This window comes from Papio anubis, chromosome 8 (genome assembly GCF_008728515.1).
Source record: "Papio anubis isolate 15944 chromosome 8, Panubis1.0, whole genome shotgun sequence".
Taxonomy (NCBI): domain Eukaryota; kingdom Metazoa; phylum Chordata; class Mammalia; order Primates; family Cercopithecidae; genus Papio; species Papio anubis.
In genome coordinates, this window is record NC_044983.1 from 115,750,108 (window position 1) to 115,773,964 (window position 23,857).

General features: G+C 34.1%; 1 protein-coding gene across 2 annotated transcripts in view; it reads left to right on the plus strand.

Moving 5' to 3' along the window:
* The window catches only part of MTBP (MDM2 binding protein), a 99,909-nt gene that overhangs the window by 6,857 nt on the left and 69,195 nt on the right, over nt 1-23,857 (plus strand). For both annotated transcript variants that reach the window (XR_004175853.1, XM_021942882.2), the window contains exons 5-11: nt 1,268-1,326; nt 2,827-2,971; nt 3,944-4,061; nt 6,755-6,889; nt 8,695-8,789; nt 11,563-11,632; nt 18,672-18,789. Coding sequence is in view for 1 of the 2 variants with exons in the window: in XM_021942882.2 (XP_021798574.2) it covers nt 1,268-1,326; nt 2,827-2,971; nt 3,944-4,061; nt 6,755-6,889; nt 8,695-8,789; nt 11,563-11,632; nt 18,672-18,789 (740 nt within the window). In the remaining variant the exon portion in view is untranslated. The remainder of the gene's footprint in view (nt 1-1,267; nt 1,327-2,826; nt 2,972-3,943; nt 4,062-6,754; nt 6,890-8,694; nt 8,790-11,562; nt 11,633-18,671; nt 18,790-23,857) is intronic.

Consider the following 23,857-nt stretch of genomic DNA (forward strand, 5'->3'; position numbering starts at 1 on the left):
ATATTATATCTGTAAGTAGCTGTAGACTTAAAAAATTTCATTTTCCTTTTTCCAGATCATATTTGTTTGTTCTGATTAATAAAAGGAGACCTTTCAGAACCAGAGAAATATCACTGAACCAAGGAGATAGACTTTATTTACACAATCTTAGGCCGGTCATGTAACTTCTCTGGTCCTTTGTTTTCTCATCTGTAAAGTATTGAAGTACTTTTAGGTGATTTCTCAGGTGCTTTCATTTACCCTTAAAAACTCGTATCATGCCATATGTTTTCCTACCACTATTAAAGTATAAACGTTTCTGATAAGTGACCTAATAATTATTTCCACAAGAGGGAGCCTGAAAACTAGAGTTTACGTAAGATGCCTTAAGTTTCTAAGATGATGGTGGGTTTATAATAAAGGATTTAAGTACCTTTATGCTATGTAATAAAAAATTGTATCATATAGATAAAACTAATCCATTTTGAAGGATCTGAGGAGGGCATCATATTCTTTAGTCAAGACTAGTAAATACCATTCAGAGAAAAATCATGTCCTTTTTTATTAAACACTTAGCATTTTCTTTTAAGATTCAGAAAAATGGCTGGGTGCAGTGGCTCATGCCTGTAATGCCAGCACTTTGGGAGGCTGAGGCAGGCGGATGACTTGAGCCCAGGAGTTTGGGACTAGCCTGGGTACCATGGCAGAACCCTGTATCTACAAAAAATAAAAAAATTAGCCAGGCATGGTGGCGTGTGCCTGTAGTCCCAGCTATCCCAGCTATGCAGGAGGCTGAGGTGGGAGGATCACCTGAGCCTGTAGGATTGAGGCTGCAGTGAGCTGTGATCATGCCACTGCACTCCACACTGGGTGACAGAGTGAGACCCTGTCTCAAAAAAATCCCCAAAACCAAAAATAAATAAATAAATAAAAGATTCCAAAAAAATGTTTGGTCTGTTATGATTTATATTTAATATGCTAGTTATAATTTAGGGAGTTTTATTCCCTTTGTTTGTTTGTTTTTGGGGTGTAGGTAAGAACTTGTAGTCAGAGTTTGAATCCTAGCTTCTGTACACACTAATTATGTAACTTTAGGCAAGTTATTTAAAGTGGAGATAATAATAGTATTATAGTAATACCTCCTGGAATTGTCATAAAGATAAAATGAGATTATACATCTAACCTGTTTGTGTCTGTGCAACAATGTTTTTAGTTAATAGTACCTATTATGATTATATATAAATGTATTTGTGGGTTTTTTTCCCCCTAACTTACCCTTTTATTTTAGTCTCTATGAAGAAGCTGCAGAAAATTTGCATCAGTTATCAGACAAGCTTCCTGCTCCTGGTAATATTTTATGACTACTTTCAATAATTTGTATCTTATCTTATTACACTTTTTATGAATAAGTGATAAATTTATTCTTTATGTTAGTGTTCTCACTTTAATCTTTAAATTAAAAATTGCAAAACAATTTATAATTGAAGTTGATACAGAATATACTCCATTAGAGTACATTACTGAGATGTAGCAGTTCTTTTCATTGTTTTCATTTAGTTAGGCGAAAATTAAATAACTATCTCTGTTTAGTTATTACTGAAGAAGAATCTTTCTACTACAGACTGTTGTTTTTCAGAGTATGTTCTGTAGAAGACTAATCCTATAAACAGCTCTTTAAAAAAGAGATTATTTAACCTTGATAATTTGGATAACATTCTTTTATGGTGAAGTTACTATATGCATTAGCAAATGGAATGTCATACCATAAAAGAAGGCGTTTCCTCAGCTTTTTTTGATATTTTTTTTCCCATAGTAGAAAGAATATTTTGTGAAATACTGTATCATAATATTCCTAAAACTGTTTTTTACTTTTTTCCTTTGTGTTAATCAAGTAGCTGTCATCTAATATTTGGTACAGTTGGCATCCACAAATACTTTGAAGAGTATTCTTTTCTGAATACTTTGTTTATTGAAGGTCATTATTAAGTAAATATTTGTACTAGGAGCCAGGTGTGCCATGATGAATAGAGCATCTGTGATTAACATAAAGAAGCTTATAGCTTGTAGTCAGTCTGATCTCGTATTCAAGGAGATCATATATTAGTACAAAAAGCCCCACATAGAAAAATAACTGAATGAGTTGACCAACACATCAACTTTTAAAATGAAATGTGTTGAGTTCAAAGGATGCACTAAAATATTACATAGTTGTCTTGGCAAATTAGAATACTTTCATTATCAAATTTAGCTCCAGTTTGTTTCATTTTGATTTTTGTAGTCCTTCAGGAAATTTATAATTTTATAAAATTTAAAGTTTTGTGAAGTTATTGTTTTTCAGGATCCAATGATGATGTCAGTGTAATTGGTTTTCTGAGTGTTTTATTGTCCTTTATAAAAGAGACATCATTTATTTGAATATTATAGTTTTGCACTAATTCATTCTCTTTTGGATAACAAAATTATGTTTAGGAAAATATAATGAAATTGCACAGGTTTTTTTTTCCTCTGTTGAGTACAATAGCATTGATGATCTTAAGAGCAATGTGTGTAATTAGCCACTGCTGCAGAATTGGCAAGTAGTTATAATATATTTTATTGTTTTCTAGTATATGCTATTTCAAGATAACATGGCTATAAATCAAATGATGAACATTTAAAAAGTTTGAATTCCTAAGGACGTGTATTGTTTCGAAGAATTTCAGAAATTAAAATCTTCCTTTGTCTTCTAAATAAATATAAAATTCATTTTTCTAAATAAACATAAAATCCAGTTGTTCAAGGTACTATTTTGAGACATTTCAGATCTAACTTTTTAAAAATTACAAAAATGCCTTTTTCTCTTTCTAGGTAGAGCAATGGTAGATATAATACTATTGCCTTCTGACAAAGATCCTCCTAAATTGAAAGACTGTTTACCTACTGTAGGAGCATTAAAACATTTGAGAGAATGGTATTCAGCAAAGATCACTATAGCAGGAAATCATTGTGAAATGTAAGCTTCTCTTCATATTTGATTATTGTCTGTGTTGCATTGTCTGTTTTCACAATTAACATACTATTCTGTTTTCAGACTCAGCATTTGAAAATTATTTTAATGTGACAAGATAAAATTGTATGTTATACCATGATTGCACATTTGTGTATTGAGAAGAATCTAGATGTTTCATATTTTATATTTATGTTTCTGAAATATTTAAGTGTTTAGTAAATATTGATGCTGTTTTACAACCATTACTGAGGATTAATTCTATAAGCACACTGTATGCTTTTGAACATAGATACACTGGATTTGTCATGTTGTATTTGGTTTTCTGTTATGTGCCAATGTAGGAATAAATATACACTGTTGTATTTTATGATATTTTAGCAAGGATTAATTGTATATTACAATTTTGATCCTTAAATAAGCATTCAATTGGATTTAATAACTTCATGATTTGTTTTCATTCAATGAATGTTTATTGAGCAATACCTTTATGGCAAGCATAGCAATAGATGCTGGTAAGTTAAGAAAGTGAGAAGACATGATCTTTTTCATTGAAGTGCAGCGAGAAACAGGAATGCTAACAGTCAACATAGTCTGTGATAAGTGCTGTTGTAGAATTCCATACAAAGCTGTATGGGGACAATATAGGAGAGCAGTTCTCTTTTTGAAGATAGGAAAGTGACCTTGTGCCTGTGTGTGTGTACATCTGACACCTTTAAGCCAATAGTAAGAGGAAAGTCTATTTCTTCCTCCTTAGTACTAAAGATAATTACTCTAAATTTGTGAGGTTGTTGGGACTAAATGAACATGTGACAGCAATTCACTTAGAGACTGACTTGATGGGTGTTTCATATTAGTAGGAAAAATACAGCAATATAAATTTTGCAATTTTGCCTCTTAGGCTTGTAGTTAACTATAATGATTAAATCAGTGAAATATAAAACCCTGTGTTTAATTGTTGCAATCTTTTTTCTATAGAAACTGTCAGAAAATTGCAGAATACCTTTCTGCTAATGTTGTGTCTTTAGAAGATCTCAGAAATGTTATTGACTCAAAGGAATTATGGAGGGGAAAAATACAGATATGGGAAAGAAAGGTAAATGGATTATTCACAATTTGCCAAGCGGGCCTTTCAATTTTATTTACAACACAGATATTTAAAAAAATCTTAACGAAAATATACCTTATAAAGATATTCTAGACTAGCACTATCTAAGTAGACTTTCTGCAATAATGGAAATGTTCTATATCTATGCTAATACAGTAGCCTACAAACCACTTATTACTACTGAGCACTTTATATGTGAGTAGTTCCACTGATGAACTGAATTTTTATTTGATTTTAATTTACTTTAATTTAATCATAATAATGTGATTATGTTTTGAGTGCTGAATGTAACGTTCTTTTAAACCATAGAATTTGACATTAATCGAGTTCATGTTGTTTATCCAAATTGCTTTATTTTATTGCATGTGTAAACTACTAGAAAAATTGCTTAGAGCATATTGTCTTCCCATAATACTACCTTAGGTGATCTTTGCTGTTTACTAACCAGCCCTCAGATTTTGCACAAATTTTTTTACCCTTACTGGACCTCAGATTTCTCAATTGTAAGATGAGAATGTTGTATTAGGTGGACTCTTCTAATCCTGAATTTCTATGAAGTTTCTATTTCATTTTGACGTCTCTTACTATGAAAGAATGTTTGTGGGTTTTGTAAGTTGTATCCATTTTGAAATAAGTGTTCATAGTAATTTATGTATTTTTGTAAATAGGCAAAACTAAGAAAGTTTCTTAATGTTTGTGTAGGGTAGCATGGGAGCATGAGTAGGCTTTTGAGTTCCTCTAAAGTTTTGCTACACTAATTACTACACATTTTTTTCTTTTTTAATTCACCCTTAGTAATGGTTTAATAAAATCTCTGATTAGACAACAGGAATCAATGTGGCTGGATTTGTCTTGTTGATTTGCATGTTTGCTCATCCTGAATCTCAGAGAGGTTAAATCTGCAGGTGAACTCTCTCTGCAAGTGTTTTGATATAAAAAAAAAAAAAACCCACATAGGCTGGGCGCGGTGGGTGGCTCACGCCTGTAATCCCAGCCCTTTGGGATGCCAAGGCGGGCACATCACGAGGTCAGGAGATCAAGACCATCCTGGCTAACACGGTGAAACCTCATCTCTACTAAAAATACAAAAAATTAGCCGGGCGTGGTGGCAGGCGCCTGTAGTGCCAGCTACTCAGGAGGCTGAGGCAGGAGAATGGTGTGATCCCGGGAGGCGGAGGTTGCAGTGAGCTGAAATCGTGCCAGTGCACTCCAGCCTGGGCGACAGAACAAGACTCCGTCTCAAAAAAAACCCCAATAAACAACAACAAAAAACCTCACATAGCCAAGTGGAAGAGTGGAAGATACAGTTTGCTAGAATTGCTTTTGTATGTTTTCTGAAACTGCATGTTTACGTACAAGAGAGATAATAGCAGAGTTATTTTCATGGGATTCTTTTATTCTCTTGAATAGGAAATTAAATGTCCATAAATTAAATACATAAATTACTATGAACACTTATTTCAAAATGGACATGACTTACACAACCCACAAACATTCGTTCATAGTAAGAGATGTCAAAATGAAATAGAAACTTCATAGAAATTCAGGATTAGAAGAGTCCACCTAATACAACATCCACGTAATACAAGCATTTAAAACTTGAAATCACTTTTTTTGATAGAGAACAGCTTTTTAGTCAAGAGGCATTATGGTGATTAAGGACATAGATTCTAGAGTTATATTGCCTACAATCAAATCCCAACTCTTTTTTTTTTCTAGTTTAGCGTAGCCTGATGTGTAATGCTTAGCCTCTTGGTGCTGCATTTGTCTTTGTCTGTAAGATGATGATAATACTTCCTATCTCATAGATTTTTGTGAGGATTAAATTATTCAAAGCACAGAGTAACCACTCAGTAAGCGTTAGCTATCACTATTGTTGTGGCTACCATTACTATTATTGGCATCCTTGCTATTACTACTTCTGCAGTAATTGATCTTATCAGCAACATTTATCAAAGACAAACTATGTGAGACATTGTACTAAGGATCTAGTAAGGAATAAGATAGAGCCAGGTGCGGTTGCTCACGCCTGTAATCCCAGCACTTTGGGAGGCCGAGGTGAGTGGATCACCCAAGGTCAGGAGTTCAAGACCAGCCTGACCAACATGGTGAAACCCTGTCTCTACTAAAAATGCTAAAAATTAGCTGAGCATGGTGGCAGGTCCCTATAATCCCAACTACTCAGGAGGCTGAGGCAGGAGAATCACTTGAACCCAGGAGGTGGAGATTACAGTTAGGCAAGATCATGCCACTGTACTCCACCCTGGGCCACAAGAGTGAAACTCCATCTCAAAGCCAAAACAAAACAAAACAAAACAAAAAAAAAACAAAAGGAACAAGACAGACAGCTTCTGTCTTTGCATAACTTACAGACTGGTAGGAAGCCAGATATTGAACAATGCAAAGGAGGTTGTTTGGTCCTGTTGCTGCGTAGAATGAGCTTAACATACTCTTGCCAGCTGGTAAAGAGCCAATGAGAGCTTTTCATGAAAAACTGAAAAATCGATGTGTAAGTTAAAATAGGATGTATACCTAAATGTAAGAAGCACACTTTTGAGCTGAGGACTCAAAAATAAATTTACACATGGATTTCCCCTTAACTTTTGCATTGTAATAAGATGTATTAATCTTATAGCATTATTCATGATACTTGTAACTGTGTTTTCTTGGTCTCTTTTCAGTTTGGATTTGAAATTAGTTTTCCTGAATTTTGTTTAAAGGGAGTCACACCTGAGAATTTTAGTACATCTAACTTAAATGCTGACTTCCTTGCCAAAAAGATAATACCATCAAAGGATAAGAATATTTTGCCAAAGGTAATTGTGTTTAATTTTTTTGTGTGATCATTCATGCGTATTTTTGTTCCTATAAAATATGTTTGAATCTTGAATTAATATTACTAATATATGTGTTTAAGTGTGCTCACTAGCATAATTTTTAATATGATTAAGTACTTAAGTTATACTGTGTCATCAGCATTAAATTTTGGTGATATTGTCATTGTTTTAGATGTTTAAAGATATGTAATGATACTAAATGAGTGTAATCCTGAAACCACCTTTGGTTTGGACTTTACTATGTGACCTTTCTAAGACTCAGTTTGGAGAGAATATGACGTAGTGAGAAGAGGGTATGTTTTGGTGTTAGGTAAACATGGGTTTGGAACCTGACTGTGTCACCTGTAAGTTGTTGTTTATATCCTTGGGTAGATTGATTAACCCATTTGTGAAGTGGAGGCAATAGTAACACACGTATCTTACAAAGTTATGAGGATTATATGAGGTAAGAGTTTAATATCTGACATAGTACCTGACATATGCTTAACTTACAGTATAAGAAGTATCAGTTCTTGCCCCATATTTTCTATACATTTGTTCTTAAAATGCAAGTAATTATAAAATACAATAATTAGGAAAAGGTTTATTTGGCTTTTTAACATTGGAAAAATAACATAAGAAGAGATACTTATATGAGGTATCTTAGAATTCTCTTTAAAAGAACTAATTTAAGAACGTGGAAATCAGTGGTCATGAAGTTAAAAAGATGTCAAATTGATGGTTAATATTTTCTAATCAAAGGGTGGTACAAACAGAGAGTATAATTTCTGATTTGGACTCATTTCTCAATATTTGTTTAGAATTGCTTACTTTAAGTAACTGTGGCCATCTTTCACAGGAATATTAAATTCTTTTCTAAAGATTAGAATAGAAAGATTCATGACCTCAACTTTTCTTCAAGTATGAATAATGTATCCAAATTTTTGCTACTGTTGAAGAGAATCTTAGGGTACAACTTCTTCAATAATGTAAAATTCATATTCTCTCTCTGTATATGTATAGACACACATACTGTATAGACACATATGTTTATAGATGTATATATACACATAATCATATATAGTGAAATTACTCCACTTTTTACAAGTCTAAAACTTTGTTAACTTCTTCAAGAAGTGTGCTCTTTTCTTTGCCTTTCATGTGAAGCACTATGGCGCCAACTATTGAAATAGCAGCCCTTCAATAACAAATTCTAATTTAGTTTTAGACTTTACCCAAGAAATACAGTACTGAAATTTTATTTTTTCTGAATGGAGCTTTCTATGTTAATTGGCACATGCTGGCTTCACTATCTTTGTAATTTATTTAGTCTTTTTGCTAGAATTTCTTTTTTTTTTTAATGTCAGTGTACCACTCAACCTAAGTTCATCCTGGAGTGTCTTTTCTTTCACTTTTTTAGTCTACAGAGTCCACCTGCAGAGGTAGGTTGCTAATTTGTTTCTTCAACCCTATAGCCTATTGTATCACCTGTCTGTCTTGTTGAAGATAAACAGCAAAAGTTGAGAACTGTTGTCCTCTGTTGCTTACCTCCTCCCATACTTATTTTCTCCTGTGAAAGCTCTTCCTGGTTACTAAGTGATCTCCATGTCTGTTTCTCTACCCTGAAAGGTAGAATTGAAATTGAAGAAATTCTGGTCTGCTATAGAGGATTACATACTAGGCATGCATAATGTGTAAAAAGTTTCTTTTTAAGATCCATTTTAAAGTTTTAAACCCTTAATCACTAATTTGTTTACTTTTGTTTATGGTATTTAAATATTACACAATTTTAACTTCTTTTCTAGGTTTTCCATTATTATGGCCCTGCTTTAGAATTTGTGCAGATGATAAAATTATCAGATCTACCCTCCTGCTATATGTCGGACATTGAATTTGAGTTGTATCCTTTCATTTACATGTTCGTTTTAGATTACATTTTCTGTGTCAGGTAGAATGTTCTGGTATTGTCGGGTAAATACACATGTTAGATATATATTTTTCATTATATTCATTGTTTTAATGTTGATGTTCAAGTAGGCTGTGGAGTTGCTGGGGAAGGAAGTTCTTGCTTTTCCCACCTCCTGGATCCTATACCTATTTTATCAGAAATCTTCCTCCCTATGCAAGCATTTTTATTTTTGTTCAGTGTTGTTGAGACTTTTCTATGGATAGAACTGTGGAAATAATACAGAAGTGATTGAGCCTTGTTTCTTTAATGCAGTTATAATGTTCTCTGCTTGAGCATAGGACTAATATACTCTCACACCTAGTCTAGCATTAACTGAAACTTTGTCCTTCCCACCCACTGCCCAGACATCACCATGTGTATATTTTATGTGCTTTTGTTAACTTTACTATTTTTTTAAATAGTTTTAATGCTTTGGGGAAATAATTTCCCTTTTCCTGAAATCCAGGAATACATCTCCATGACTTCTATGTTTTACTCAATATGTTTCTGCTGAAGAAGTCTGTAACTGCAATATATCATAGCGTGTAGTAAGCACTCAATATTGTCAGATGAATGACTTTGGATTATGTCAGCCTAAATCAAAATACTCATTATTTTCTGATTGAAAATTCCTTGCTGCAGGAAAGATAACATTTACTAAGGTATAGGAGAACCTTACCCAGCTGAAAACTGTTTGTAGTCTAGACTCTCTAAAGAGTAGTCGTTTTTTGGTTTGGGGGTGTTGAGGGCAGTTGCTAAGTAATCAGATTGGAGAGGCTTTTCAGATTAATCAGGTCCTAAAAGACCTTACATATCATGATTGGGGTTAAATTCTATCCGAAAGATAATGAGGAATCATACAAGGATTATAAGCTAGACAGTAGCTTAATGAGAAGTAAATTTTAGATCATGCTGGTAGGATTTTGGAAACTTGAGCAAAGCTCAAACTAAACAAGTGGCATTTGGAATGGAGAGCCAGGAAAAGTACACGATGTGTTAAAGATGTAAAATCAACACGATATCATGATTTATTTATTACATGCCGAGAAAGTGAGAAGGCCAGAGAGTGAAGTTGATTCCCTATGTTGAAACTGGTGTCACTAGTTGAGATAACATGAGATGAGCCATTTTCATAGAGGAAGAGGAGTTCAGGTTCGCGTAGTTGGAGTGGTAATGTACGTTGTAGTAAAAGATATAATAGGTAGTTTTAAAAAATTTTTATCTTTTGTACATTACTGTTGAGAACCATTTAGCCAGCATTCTACCTGGCAGTGTAACTGTAGATGTTACTTTCAGATATAATCTATTATTAATCCTTCTTTTCTCTGTCCTCATCTATTAGCAGCTTGTTGGGCAGAAGCCATTTGACATATTTATCTTACATTAGATTCTTGCCTTAGACCAGTGGTTTTCAAACCATCTTCCAAGGAAAGTTGAGGACTCGGTTCTCTGGATAATGGGATTGAAAGATAAGTTGAGTGGGCATGGCTCTTGGCCCCCTCCTACTGCAACCAGAGCAGCACCTCTTCTGCCCTAAATATTGGGTTTCCAGATAAAATGTCACTTGGAAAAAGTGTCTGCATCAAAAAGGTTTGCAAAGTGTACTGTAAACTGTTTTCATGGTACCACCCAACATTTAGATGTTTGACCGTGTTTTTACATAATATTCAGTATACTTTTTGCTACCATTATGTTAAGAAAAGTTCTACAACATGGAAAAAAAAATCTTCCCTTAAATACTGTATTTATGCTTTTAGAATAGGCAGAGGACTTCCCTGGTATATGGTGTAGAGAGGAGGGAGAAATGTTAGGAATCTGTGGGGAAAAAAAAACAAGTAATTTATATACTTAAAAAATGTTTAAATATTTCTCCTGCCATCACCATGAAGAAACATAAGAATCAGTCAGCTGATGTATCATTTTATGTATTTAAGTAAATATAAATGGTATCATATGTATCTGCAAATATATTCAACATATTTTAAACTCTCTTTTAAAAATATATAAGAATGTTTAGAAATACACCTAAGAACAGAACATTTTGTATAAAAAGAAATTTGTATTGTATAATTATATAATAAAAAGAAATACAATTTCTTTTTATACAAAATGTTCTGTTCTTAGGTGTATTTCATTTTGTATAAAAAGAAATGAAACACTAGCCTAGTGTTTTTGAATTTTTATTTAGAAGCTACAGTTTTTATACATTTCTTGTTCTTGTGGTTTATAGTAATGCTGTTTATAGTAGCACTGTTTCTTAGCATTTAAACAATGATGCTAAACAAGGCTTATCTCCCATTACAGAGGGGCAAGTTATGAAGGTAAAATTCAACAATTAGTTAATTAGTCACAAAATGTTGGCCATTTCTTCTCTGAGGGCCTCTCACACCAGCACCTTCCCTTCTATTCTTTTGTCATCCTCATTTTCAAATTCTCACTTCCATACAATCATATATTTTAGTGGGCATTTCAGTGGACACCACTCTGCCTCAGTCAATCCGGAATTAAACAAATAATTAAACAAATTTTTGGAATTTTCAGAATTAAACAAATAATTGGAAAAATAATTATCCTTAGGGAAGGGAGTAATTGTTAACGGCTACAGTTAAATTTTTTAATAAATGAATTTAAGCAACTGTGGAAGAATTGAAATAATGAAACTTATTTTAAGGAGTACATTGTTTCACGGGTACCATTACATCATTTCTTTAACTCCTTAGTACAGAGGATTGACAAACAGTACCAAACAGAATTCTGTGTTGCTGTTGGAGCAGATTTCTTCTCTGTGTAGCAAGGTATTGAGGGTTTCTTGGGGGTTTTTTGTTTGTTTGTTTTTATACTTGCCATTTAAGGATGTGTAAGAAAATGGATGTAAGTTACTAATCTGTTTGCTTAATGACTTGGTTTCTTTATTGTAATATAGGATAATTTTGGTCCTAACTCATATTAAGATATTTTGGACTTTTCATAATAACTGTAAAAGTACTCTGCAAACATAAGTGGCATTTTGTTTTTAGGAGAGATTTTCAGAAATAAGCTTTATGACTGGTAATTGTTATTGTTAACCTACTTCTTCAACATGCGATTTCAATTCGATGAGAAGACATTCATATACTTGCATTCTTTTCTTCATGGTAGGGCAGGGGATGAAAGTGGAAAAAGCTAAAATTTTACTAAACTGTCATTTGGGAGTTTCCAGTTTTTCTTTCTAAATTCTGATGATGTTTAGGAGATTTATGACTATTTTAACAGTTATTTTGTATATATAATGATGTAAAATTGGTATATTTTTAACTTTAAAAAAATTACAATATAGATAATTTTAAGTGGAATCATCTATTTAAAATCAAATTCAGTTTTTAGTAGGAAAAAAATGAAAATTTGCTTTTTTTCTAGTTATTTATTCAATTGTTATGTTTCTTGGAAAACAATTTTTAATGCACACAATGTTTACTGGCAGTACTTACGTAACATTTTCTTATTGTTTTAATAACAAGTAGACTAGCAAATAATCCTGCAGGGAGAAAATGATTCTTATAATTATAGCAGTTTCCCTATGGTGCTATAATCAAGTCTTGGTTATAATTCCTATAGAAAATCGATATAGTAAAGGAAAAATGATTTTGACCTTAAGATGTATACTTGACTATATACTAACTTAAGATTTTGACTTCTAGCCTCTTTTTCTATAAATTTAATAGTCCTTTGAATAGGGCATCAAAGTATTTATTTGATGAAGTGGCCTTTACCAGTATTACCCTGGCTTTCATCCTCTAAAAATAACTAATTTGCTGAATTTTGAAATTTTAAAATGTATCTTTTATCATTTATCCAACATATATTCTACTGTGTGTGAGGTACTATACTAGATTTTGGGAACCCAGTAATGAAGTGTACAGATGACGCTTCTATACTTGTAGAACTTACATTTTAGGGGACAAGCAGAAAATAAGTAACTGCAGACACAATAAGAATTATGAAGAAATAAACAGCCTGAGATAGGGAATAAGTCAAGAGACCCTACTTTAGATAGAGGTTAATAAGGCCATACATTTCTCCAGAACTATTTGCAGAGACATCTTATGAATTAGTATGTATTTTTTAAGTGCACTGAGAATAAAAAATACCCTGTTTCTATTTTAATCCAGGTGGCTAAGTAGCTCTCTATATAACCCTGTCCAGTCACCTAATCTTTTGGAGCTGCTTCACTGTATGAATTGAGAATATTATTATTTATCATTAATTATCTCATCTATATTGTCAGATAAGGGAGGGAAGAAATATAGATGGTATAGTAGAAAGTCTTCAATGGAAGAGCATGGTTTTTAGAAAGCTTGACTTTAAGCCATAGCTGCCCCACTCACTGGCTTATAGCTTTTCATATTGCAAACTGGAAATCATAATCCCCGTGTTACCTGTTTCAGAATTGTAATGAAAACCAAATTGGATGTATTTTATAAACTACCAATTATGATGTAAATGATGGTTGCTACATAATTTTTTATTGTCTTTGAAGTTTATGTGGCCCAAATGGTTGACACACATAAGTGAAACAGTTTCCTTAAAAGTACAAAACACTAGATATTCTCTAAGTAATTTGAAGGTATGGTGAAATTTATAGAAATTTTACAGAGAAATTTGTAGAAATCTTATAGAGACTCTTTTTTTTTTTTTTTTTTAAATAAGACAGAGTCTCACGCTGTCACCCAGGCTGGAGAGCAATGGCGCGAGCTCAGCTCATCACAACCTCTGCCTCCCAGGTTCAGGTGATTCTCCTGCCTCAGCCTTCCAAGTAGCTGGGATTACAGGCATGTGCCACCATGCCTGGCTAATGTATAGAGACTATTTCAAGTCGAAATCAGATCTGTACCTATAGTTTAGCACAGGTATAACATAATCATTAGTCCATCTAGTTATTGAAGATAGGCAACACTAATTCTAGAAGCACCCTGAACTATTAATGTTTAATGATGTATTTTCAGTTGTTTTGTTTTAAATTTGTTGTATTAGGTTATCATTTTTTCTTCTTGAACCACGACTGTAAAATATTAGAACATACTTTATTAGTAAGGAATAGAGACTTTATAACTATGTTCCCAGTTTAATGCAGCAAAAGGGATTATTTTTGAAGCCATATATTATGTAACTTAGAAGACAAATCTAAATATGAAGTAATTTATTTTTCTTATACATTGAGTTACGATTTGTTTTTTACTTTTTTTTTTTAGATGGAGTCTCACTCTGTTGCCCAGGCTGGAGTGCAGTGGTGTGATCTTGGCTCGCTGCAACCTCTGCCTCCTGGGTTCAAGCAATTCTCCTGGCTCAGCCACTCAAACAGCTGGAACTATAGGCATACACCACCATGCTTGGCTAAGTTTTTTTTGTATATTTAGTAGAGACAGGGTTTCATCGTGTTGGCCAGGCTGGTCTTGAACTCCTGACCTCAAGTGACCCACACATCTCGGCCTCCCAAAGTGCTGGGATTACAGGCTTGAGCCACTGCACCCAGTCATTTTTCACGTTTTTGAAAAAGTATATAATTACATACCAGTTCTTTGAAATGAAGTGTTTTATAACTTGGGTTTCAGCTGGGTGTGGTGGCTCATGCCTGTAAGCCCAGCACTTTGGGAGGCCAAGGTGGGTGGATCACCTGAGGTCAGGAGTTCGAGACCAGCCTGGCCAATATGGTGAAACCCCATCTTTACTAAAAATACAAAAAACTAGCCGGGCATGGTGGTGCTTCCCTGTAGTCCGAGCTATACGGGAGGCTGAGGCAGGAGAATCATTTGCATCCAAGAGGTGGAGGTTGCAATGAACCAAGATTGCACCACTGCACTCGAACCTGGGCAACAGAGCGAGACTCCATCTCAAAAAATAAATAAATAAATAACTTGGGTTTCATTTATTAAACAATTAATTTTTTTCTTTTTTTTAATGTTTTTACTGCTAGTATCTGCCAGATGCCTATTTGTAATATTGGATAGAATAAGGTGGACAGGCCCTTTCTCAGGAAACTTTCAGGGTGCTTAAGTTCTATTGCTTTGTATTACCCTCAGTCAGCATCTTAGCTTAAACAAATTATCTCTCTATGTAGCTATGGTTAGCCCCAGAATGTAAGTAAAAGCTTCTTGGAGTAAAGCTTATTTTACTAATAATTAAGCTAGATTAGGAAAAGACAAGATAGGATTGTTAGGAAGTTACGACGTTCACTAATCTTTTGGCTGGGAAATATTTCTTCGAAGAGAGGAATTTGCAAAGCTAGAAACGTGATTTCCACAACGACTCTTGTTGGAAAGGACCTACTGAAAAGACTTAATCAAGATTTTGAAACTCAGGCCAGGTGCAGTGGCTCATGCCTGTAATCCCAGCACTTTGGAGACTGAGGCGGGTGGATCACCTGAGGTCAGGAGTCCGAGACCAGCCTGAGCAACATGGTGAAACCCCGTCTCTACTAAAACAATAGAAAATATTAGCCAGGCATGGTGGCATGCACCTACTTGGGAGGCTGAGGCGAGAGAGTCGCTTGAACCAGGGAGGCAGAGGTTCCAGTGAGCCGAGATCACACCACTGCACTCCAGCATGGGCAACAGGGTGAGACTGTCTCAAAAAAAAAAAAAAAAAATCAAGATTTTGAAAGTCAGATTTGACTTGTTATTTGGCGTTTATATTCTAGAGATAGAATGATAGCCTGAACAGATCAGATCATCCTCAAATCTCAGAGTTATCTAATGATTAGTGTATGGGTGCAAGTTATCAGCACCTAAGTTTATTAAGAATGCATTATAAACAACTGATAAATTTATTTTGTAGGGAAGTATAGTTTATGTGATTTAGAAATACTTATTTTCATATTTGAAGCAAATGTCTAGTCAGTATCAGGCTATCTCAGAAGTGTGGCCATTTCAGCTAATGGTCCCACCGCATTTATATTAGGCTGTAAGTAATGCATTTAACTGCAATTAGCATCTCTAAAATGTTGAGAAAGCTGTAACTGGGACCCAATCTGGCATACTCACATTACAGCCTTGTCTACCTTTTTAACTATACAGTCTGGTCACATTTTTTGGGCTATGGAGTCTTATGTATGCAAGAAAGAAGAACTAGGATTTAATGTCGAGAAAATTAGATATATTTTTTAGATTTAATGATTATTTTCTATTGCTAAATATTTTTATTTTTAATTTCTAATTCTTAACTACATAAAATATATTTGACTTTAAAAAGATTATGCCTATAATAATAAAGAAAAATAAGCATATTTCTTTTAACCTTTCTTATTTTGTTCCTAACATATTAGGTTGGTGTAAAAGTAATTGTGGTTTCAGACCATGAGTTTTAAATCATTATAACTAGGCTCAAACACATCTTTATGAATAAAAATAGAAACCATTATGATCAACACATTTTTGCCAATGAAAATTAAGTTTTTTTATTCCTGTAGTATAAAAATCCATGCTTTGGAATTCTACAAACTCTTAGAAAGCATTTTCTGCATCCTGCCTTGCCTGTGGAAGCATTTTCCCTGCAAAAAGTTGTTGAGATGCTTGAGGAAGTGGCAGTCAGTTGGTGAGAGGTCAGGTGAATATGATGGATGAGGCAAAACTTGTAGCCCAGTTCATTCAACTTTTGAAGCATTGGTTATGTGACATGTGGTTGGGTGTTGTCATGGAGAAGACTTGGGCCGTTTCTGTTGACCAATGCCGGCTATAGGTGTTGCAGTTTTTGGTGCATCTCATTGATTTGCTGGGCATAATTCTCAGATGTAATGATTTCACCAGGATTCAGAAAGCTGTCGTGGATCAGAATGGCAGCAGACCAGGAAACAGTGACTATGATCTTTTTTTTAGTGCAAGTTTGGCTTTGGGAAGTGCTTTGGAGCTTCTTCTTGGTCCATTCATGAGGCTGGTCATCACCCACTTTTCGTCACACAATCTGATCGAGAAATGGTTCGTTGTTGCATAGAATAAGGGAAGACGATGCTTCAAAACAACGATTTTTAAAGTTTTTGCTCAGCTCATGAGGCACCTACTTATTGAGCTTTTGGGGGTTTATTTATTTATTTGTTTGTTTTGTTTTGTTTTTGAGATAGAGTCTCACTTTGTTGCCTAGGCTGGAGTGTCATGGCTCAGTCTGGGCTCACTGCAATCTCTGCCTCTCGGGTTCAAGCAATTCTCCTGCCTCAGTCTCCCAAGTTTCTGGGACTACAGGCATGTGCCACCATGCCTGGCTAATTTTTGTATCTTTTGTAGAGACAGGGTTACACCATATTGGCCAGGGTGGTCTCGAACTCCTGACCTCAGGTGATCCACCCACCTCGGCCTCCCAAAGTGCTGAGATTACAGGTATGAGCCACCATGCCTGGTCTTACTGAGCTTTCTAATTTGCTTCAAATACCGAATGGTCAGCGGTGAGTTCTTCTGCAACTTCTTGTGTAGTTGTAAGAGGATCAGCTTCAATCATTGCTCTCAATTGGTTGTTGTCTGCTTCCTATGGCCAGCCACTATACCACTCATCTTCAAGGCTCTCGTCTCCTTTGCACAACTTTTTGAACCTCCACTGTACTGCATGTTCATTAGCAGTTCCTGGGCCAGATGCGTTGATGTTGCAAGTTGTCTCCACTGCCTTTTGGCCCATTTTGAACTCCAATAAGAAAATTACTCACATTTGTTTTTTGTCTAACATCATTTCCATAGTCTAAAATAAACATAAACAGCAAGTAATAAGTTATTAACAAGAAAATATAAAGTGAGAAATGCTCGTTAAAATGATGTATAACATAACCACATTTATTTAAGAACATATTCCAATATCAAACGGCAAATTTCAACAATGCAAAAACCACAATTACGTTTGCACCAACTTTAATATTTATTTTTATATCTGTGAATTAAGAATGCATAAGTAAAAATAATAAATAGCAACAAAATATTAAAATATTAGTGATCACATATTTCATGTAACCAGTCCATCAATATAGGACAATTAAAAGTGATTTTGCACTAGCTCTAAGATCTTTGGCAAATGCTTTGCCTAAATTTTCCCAGAGTTTTAAAATGAAATACCTTTTACTGACATGTGCTAATTGATGTAGCTGCATTTCTGAATTAACTGGAAAAATATAACTTTCAGAATTGTGGTTTGTTTTATTCAGCCCTTAATAAACTGAGAGTTTACCTAAATATATTATGGTGATTTTGTTGAACCAATATTTAATAAGCATCTGTATCCCCAGCCCTGGCAATACAAAGATGAATAAGCTGAGTTTGCTCATAAATCAGTCAGAAGTTGCTGTATGTTTTCTACCATATAATTCATTGTCTTCTCCTCAGTTTGTACCTATTAGCATTAAATCTCTGATTTCCAGGAACAAAGTTTCTAAATTGCCTGCAAATGTATTTTAATTTTGAAACTAGAACAATAATCCATCTAGTCAAAAAGTTATAAGATGATGGTTAAATATAACAAAATATTTTAGTGCTAGAGCTCAGCCTTACACTGTTTTGTATATAGACAAATAAATTATATCCACAACCTGAACTTGAAACAAATATTGTGAATTTTTCAGAGATGTATACCTCAGTGGAAAAGGGAAGCCTGTAGCATTGAATGCCTTTACTGTTTTTGTTTGTCTGCATTTTAGCTTTTGTTTTGTTTTGTTTTGACAGAGGGTGGGCCATTGTTCTTACTTTTTAGTTTTTATAGTAGAGTTATTGGGAGAGGGCATTACTAAATGCATGTTAAATTGGTGAAATATGAGTGGAAAATTGTCACTTGGCACTATTCAAGAGTGAATCTCAGTGTGCAATCAATGAAAATATGATCTGTTTTATCCAGGTTGGTGCTCTTTTTGTATTGCCATGTACCATTAGTAACATACTTATTCCACCTCCCAACCAACTCAGTTCAAGAAAATGGAAGGAATATATAGCTAAAAAGCCTAAAACAATCAGTGGTGAGTATTACATGTTTCAGTTGTTTTAATGATGCAGCCTAGTTAATGTATGTATCAAATTTGAAGTGAAGATAACATTTCTATATGAGAAAATAGTATTTCATATTATAGCTATTGATTACCAGGAGTCTACATCATTTTCAGATTTTTAATTGCAACCTACTGTAACATAAAATATCTCTAACCATATTCATTTAAAATGCTAGTGATCTAAAGGCAGAACTCTTGGTTCATTAGATAGCTAATTATATTGAACATGGGTTTTTTTAGAGATGTTTCAGGAATCAAATATGTGAAAAGAGCGGTTCATTTATTATATGGTACATTAAAAAAAAAAACCTGTGATAATTTTTTGAAGAAATTAGTAGAAGTTATTTGTTTATTTATTTAGAGATAGAGTCTCAATTTGCCACCCAGGCTAGAGTGTGGTGGCACGATCTTGGTTCATTGCAACCTCAACCTCCTGGGTTCAAATGATTCTCCTGCTTCAGCCTCCCAAGTAGATGGGATTACAGGCACCCACCACCACGCCTGGCTAATTTTTGTATTTTTAGTCGAGATGGGGTTTCACCATGTTGGCCAGGCAAGTCTCAAACTCCTGACCTCAAGTGATCCGCCCGCCTCCGCCTCCCAAAGTGCTAGGATTACAGGCGTGGGCCACCGTGCCTGACCTAAGGATTTTTATTTAACAGTTTAACTGTATCTTACACAATATTCCAAATATTCTATTTTAGATATACTGATTCATTTAATTTTTGTAATAACCCCGTATACTTATTTTTATCCTCATTTTACAGATGAAGGAATTAAAGCTTAGAGAAGTGACAAAGCTATTAGTTGGCAGAACCTATGGCTGTCATTTCTCCAAGGGTTTGAACCTGTGCTCTTGTGCTCTTTACCACTACTCTGTGTTCCCACTCGGTTCCTCTAGTATGTTCAAGATGTCTTTATCCAAATGAAAATTTCTGTTATAAAATCAGAGATTAAGTCTAAACCCTAGTATTTCATGAGGTGATTGTGGCTTAGAATGTTAAAATTACTTTCCCAAAGTCACATTGGTGAAATGTGTTCCATCATACTTTGGCTTTGATGTGTGTTTTTTAAATTGAACAAAATTTTTTTACTTTTTTTTAGCTTATAGTTTTTGTGACCCATAATGTGATGGGACTAAGAACTGTAATTGAGACATGTGTACCAGAACTATTATGAAGAAATCTGTAGGAATACTCTACAGGGCCCTTGAATTTTGAGGAATACAATTTTAAAATCAGTAGCTTATACAGTATAGATTTTCTATTTTTCCATGTAAGAAACAGGAGAGATACTGAATTCTATTTTAGCAGATGTTGAATTGCAAATGTAGGTAAGATATCTGTGGAAATTTAAATGTAGAGTTTGAATTTTAGGTACAGATCTCTAGATAATAGTCAGGGCTGGATATTTGGATTTTGAGTTTTCCAGCAGTTTTATCTATTGTGTAATAAGCCACCCCAAAACTTAGTGGCTTGAAAGAGCAAACACTTTATTTGCTTATAGTTTTGCAGTCTGAGCTGCCCTCAGCATCTACTGATTTCACCAGAGGTCATTGATGTGGGTGTTTTGAACTTGCAAATCATTTGGAGGCTGGGTTCAGTGGAGCTGGCTGGTTTTCTCTCTCCATTTAGTCTCAGAGCCTTTTCCTTGCCACATGGTCTTGTCACATGATCTCTCCTGCAAGTTAGCTGGAGTTTTTCCATGGTGGCTCGGGACAAACATATAGAACTTGAAACTACCAAGACTTTTTAAGGCTTAATCCCAGGACTAGCCCAGTCTTACTTCTGTTACATTCTGTTATTTAGAGCTAGTTACAAGAATAGTCCAAATTCAAGGAGGAAGTACCTATCTAAAGATGTGAATAATAGGAAGCCACCAATGTAAAAAGTCTACCATAGGTGCCTACTAGTTAGGAATGTAGAATGTTAGTTAGGAATGGTTGAAAACAACAACACATAAAGAACATGGCTAGAGAAGAGAGCCAAGGATAGAGTCTTCAGAAATACAGTCATCCCTCAGTATCCACTGGGAATTGGTTCCAGGACCCCTGTGGATAACAAAATTCCTAGATGCTCAAACCCCTCATATAAAATGGAGTAATAGTTGCATATAACCTGTGCACATTCTCCTGTATACTTTAAATCATCTCTAGATTACTTATAATGCCTGATACAATGTAAATGCTATGTAAATACTTGTTATACTATATGGTTTTTAAAATTTATATTCTCTGTTAGTAATTTGTTATTTTTTAATTTTTTTCTGGAATATTTTCAATTCGTGGTTGGTTGAATCCACAGTGTGAAACCCATAGATGTAGAGGGCAAATTGTACCTGCATGTAAGGTGAAAGTGGAGGGAAAGTTAGGAAATGATATGGTAAATGATCTTTGGAAGACCCTAGCAAGTTATCGTTAACATCAGCATTAAAATACCATTGATAAAGAGCATGGTGCAAAGTGTGGGAAATAAAGGAGCATCAAACTGGGTTTTTACACTTGAGGAAGTAGATTCATGGTCTTTTTCTTTGTGAAATTTATACTCAAGTGAGGAATGTACCTGGGAAAATAATTATAAGTCTGTTTAGCCAACATTGTGAAGGCAAAATGAAAGGTACTTCCAGAGTGTATGACCTAACATAGCCTTAAGAGTTCAAGAAAAGTTTCCTGTAGGAGGAGACATTATTACTGTAACTTACGGCACCATACTAATACATGAATAAGTGCAGCTTTTAACCATTCTCATCTCACAGGGAACAAATATGTATTTGGTAATTTTGGCACTTGCTAAAACAATCAGAAATAGATTTTCTGAGTGGCAATATAGTCAATTTCACTTATTCTACATATAATCATGGAATAATACTGATCCATTTCTCAGCTTTACATATGTCCAAAATTGATTAAACATACGTAGACATATGCAGTCAGTTAATCATAATATTAACATCTCAATAAACTTGAGTATATTCTGGCAGCCCATTCATTATTTATTTTTCCTCTTGTAACTTTCTCCAACTTCAAACAACCATTATGTTGGAACTTCTGATTTTAAGGTAATTTACTCTTAACTTAGGTGTGGGGTTTTTTTGGCATGATTTCCATTGTAATTTTAAGAAAATACCTTGTGGCTTGATTTGATTTTTTTAAAATTATCTCTTCTTGAAATTTGAGCATTAATATTGGTAACTTGTGAATAATAATAAAACACAGATCACATAATCTTTGAAGCCAGATTGTTGATTACTGATTAGACTTTATCATTAAGGGCTGATTAAGCTGACACTTTACAGTATTTTTTAAAAAATCTTAGAAGTAGAAATAAAATCAAACTGGACAGTTGATTATTCAGTTCTCTTCTACCCATAATCCTCTCTGTAGGAGAAATTCTTACCCATTAACGGAATTTTTTTTTGTAAAAATAGGGAAGCTGAGTTTTAGCTAATGTAAAAGCTTCAATAACTCACACCTGGCAAACTTCCTATCCCTTCCTAGCATCACTAACAATACCCTTTCTCACTATCCCAAATCATATAGCGACTCTCAGATCATTCTCCTACACCATGACTCTGTTTCTCCACAGTCTTCTGAATTATGCCCAACTGTTGTCTGTTGTTGCCACATATGTTCCAGAATCTTCATTCTAACTTTGTACTGTTTCCTGAAAGTATTCCTTGATTTTATTCCTTTGTGACTTTATTATTCATTCATGCATCTAGTGAGTTATACTTTTTATTCATTTATTTGAATATACAGCAGATATTGTGTATCAGGCATGGTACTGTTATCTTGGGATTACTGATCCATGAGACAGACTTGAGTCTTCCTCTAATGGAATTTACACTGTACTACAGAAAATAGATATTCAGAAGTTATTATAACATTGTATTTAGTAGTCACTGACTAGGAAAAATCCCCAAGACATACTGAATGAAAAAAGCAAGGTATGCAATAGTTATACTATTATTAATGATAAAAACAACTTTGTGTGTATTGAGCATTTAAACATATTTGTATATGCATTAAGTATCCGCTTTTTCAACAGGTATTTTTATCGAGCACTTACAATATATTAAGCACTGTTTTACATGCTGGACCAGCAGTAAATAGAACAAAATCCTTGCCCTAATGGAGCTTATTTTATGGTGGAGGTAACAGGTTTAGTTTTTCCCCCAGATAGCCATATGACTAGTTCCTAATTTTTTCAGGTCTTTACTCCAAAATCATTTTTCTCTTTTAGGACCTTTTTTGCGAGCCCATCTAACGTTGCAAATAGACTCTTCTCCTGACCTCTTATTCATCTTCCTAGCTTTATCTTCTTACCTTAATACTCATGCTGTCTAATGTACTAAATGTGTTTCTGCCTGACACTTAACAGTTACTCAAAAGTGTTTGTTAAATAATGAGTGAAGTATATATTTCTAGGTAGTAATAACTGCTCTCCAGACAATTAAAGAAAGACTTTGAATGGACTCCATCCATGTAGTATGAACCAAAATTTGTGCTCCAATTTTTATCAGTTTCATCCTTTGATGAAATAAAAAATATATATGTATTAATTTGAACCATATGTTGTTTTTGTATATCAAAAATTGTTTTTTATCAGCAGTTTCATAGAGTGAACTAAAACAGACAAACAATGCCCAATTTGAAGTATGGTTTAATTATAATAGCAAATGAATGCCTTTTAAAATTGGTATTCAATAAAATACCCAGAAATTACTATGATACAGGAAAAATGCAAAAGCACTGTACAAACAAATGCAATTAAGTCAACCATATTACATTTCAAAAGAAAAATGTCTGTATGTAAAACTTATTGAGAAGACAGATGAACAGTGAAAAATGGCTGGCTCACCATGTTTGCAGAGATATTTTATGAAGTTGTCAAAAAATTGAATGATCATGTGCAACCTAAACAAATCATAGATAAGTAATAAAAAATTTTATCTCCCAATATTGAAGGCCTACTATGTGCCATACGCTGTGGATTCATTACCTTTAATTCTCAAAACAATATTGAGAAGTAGGTTTTTA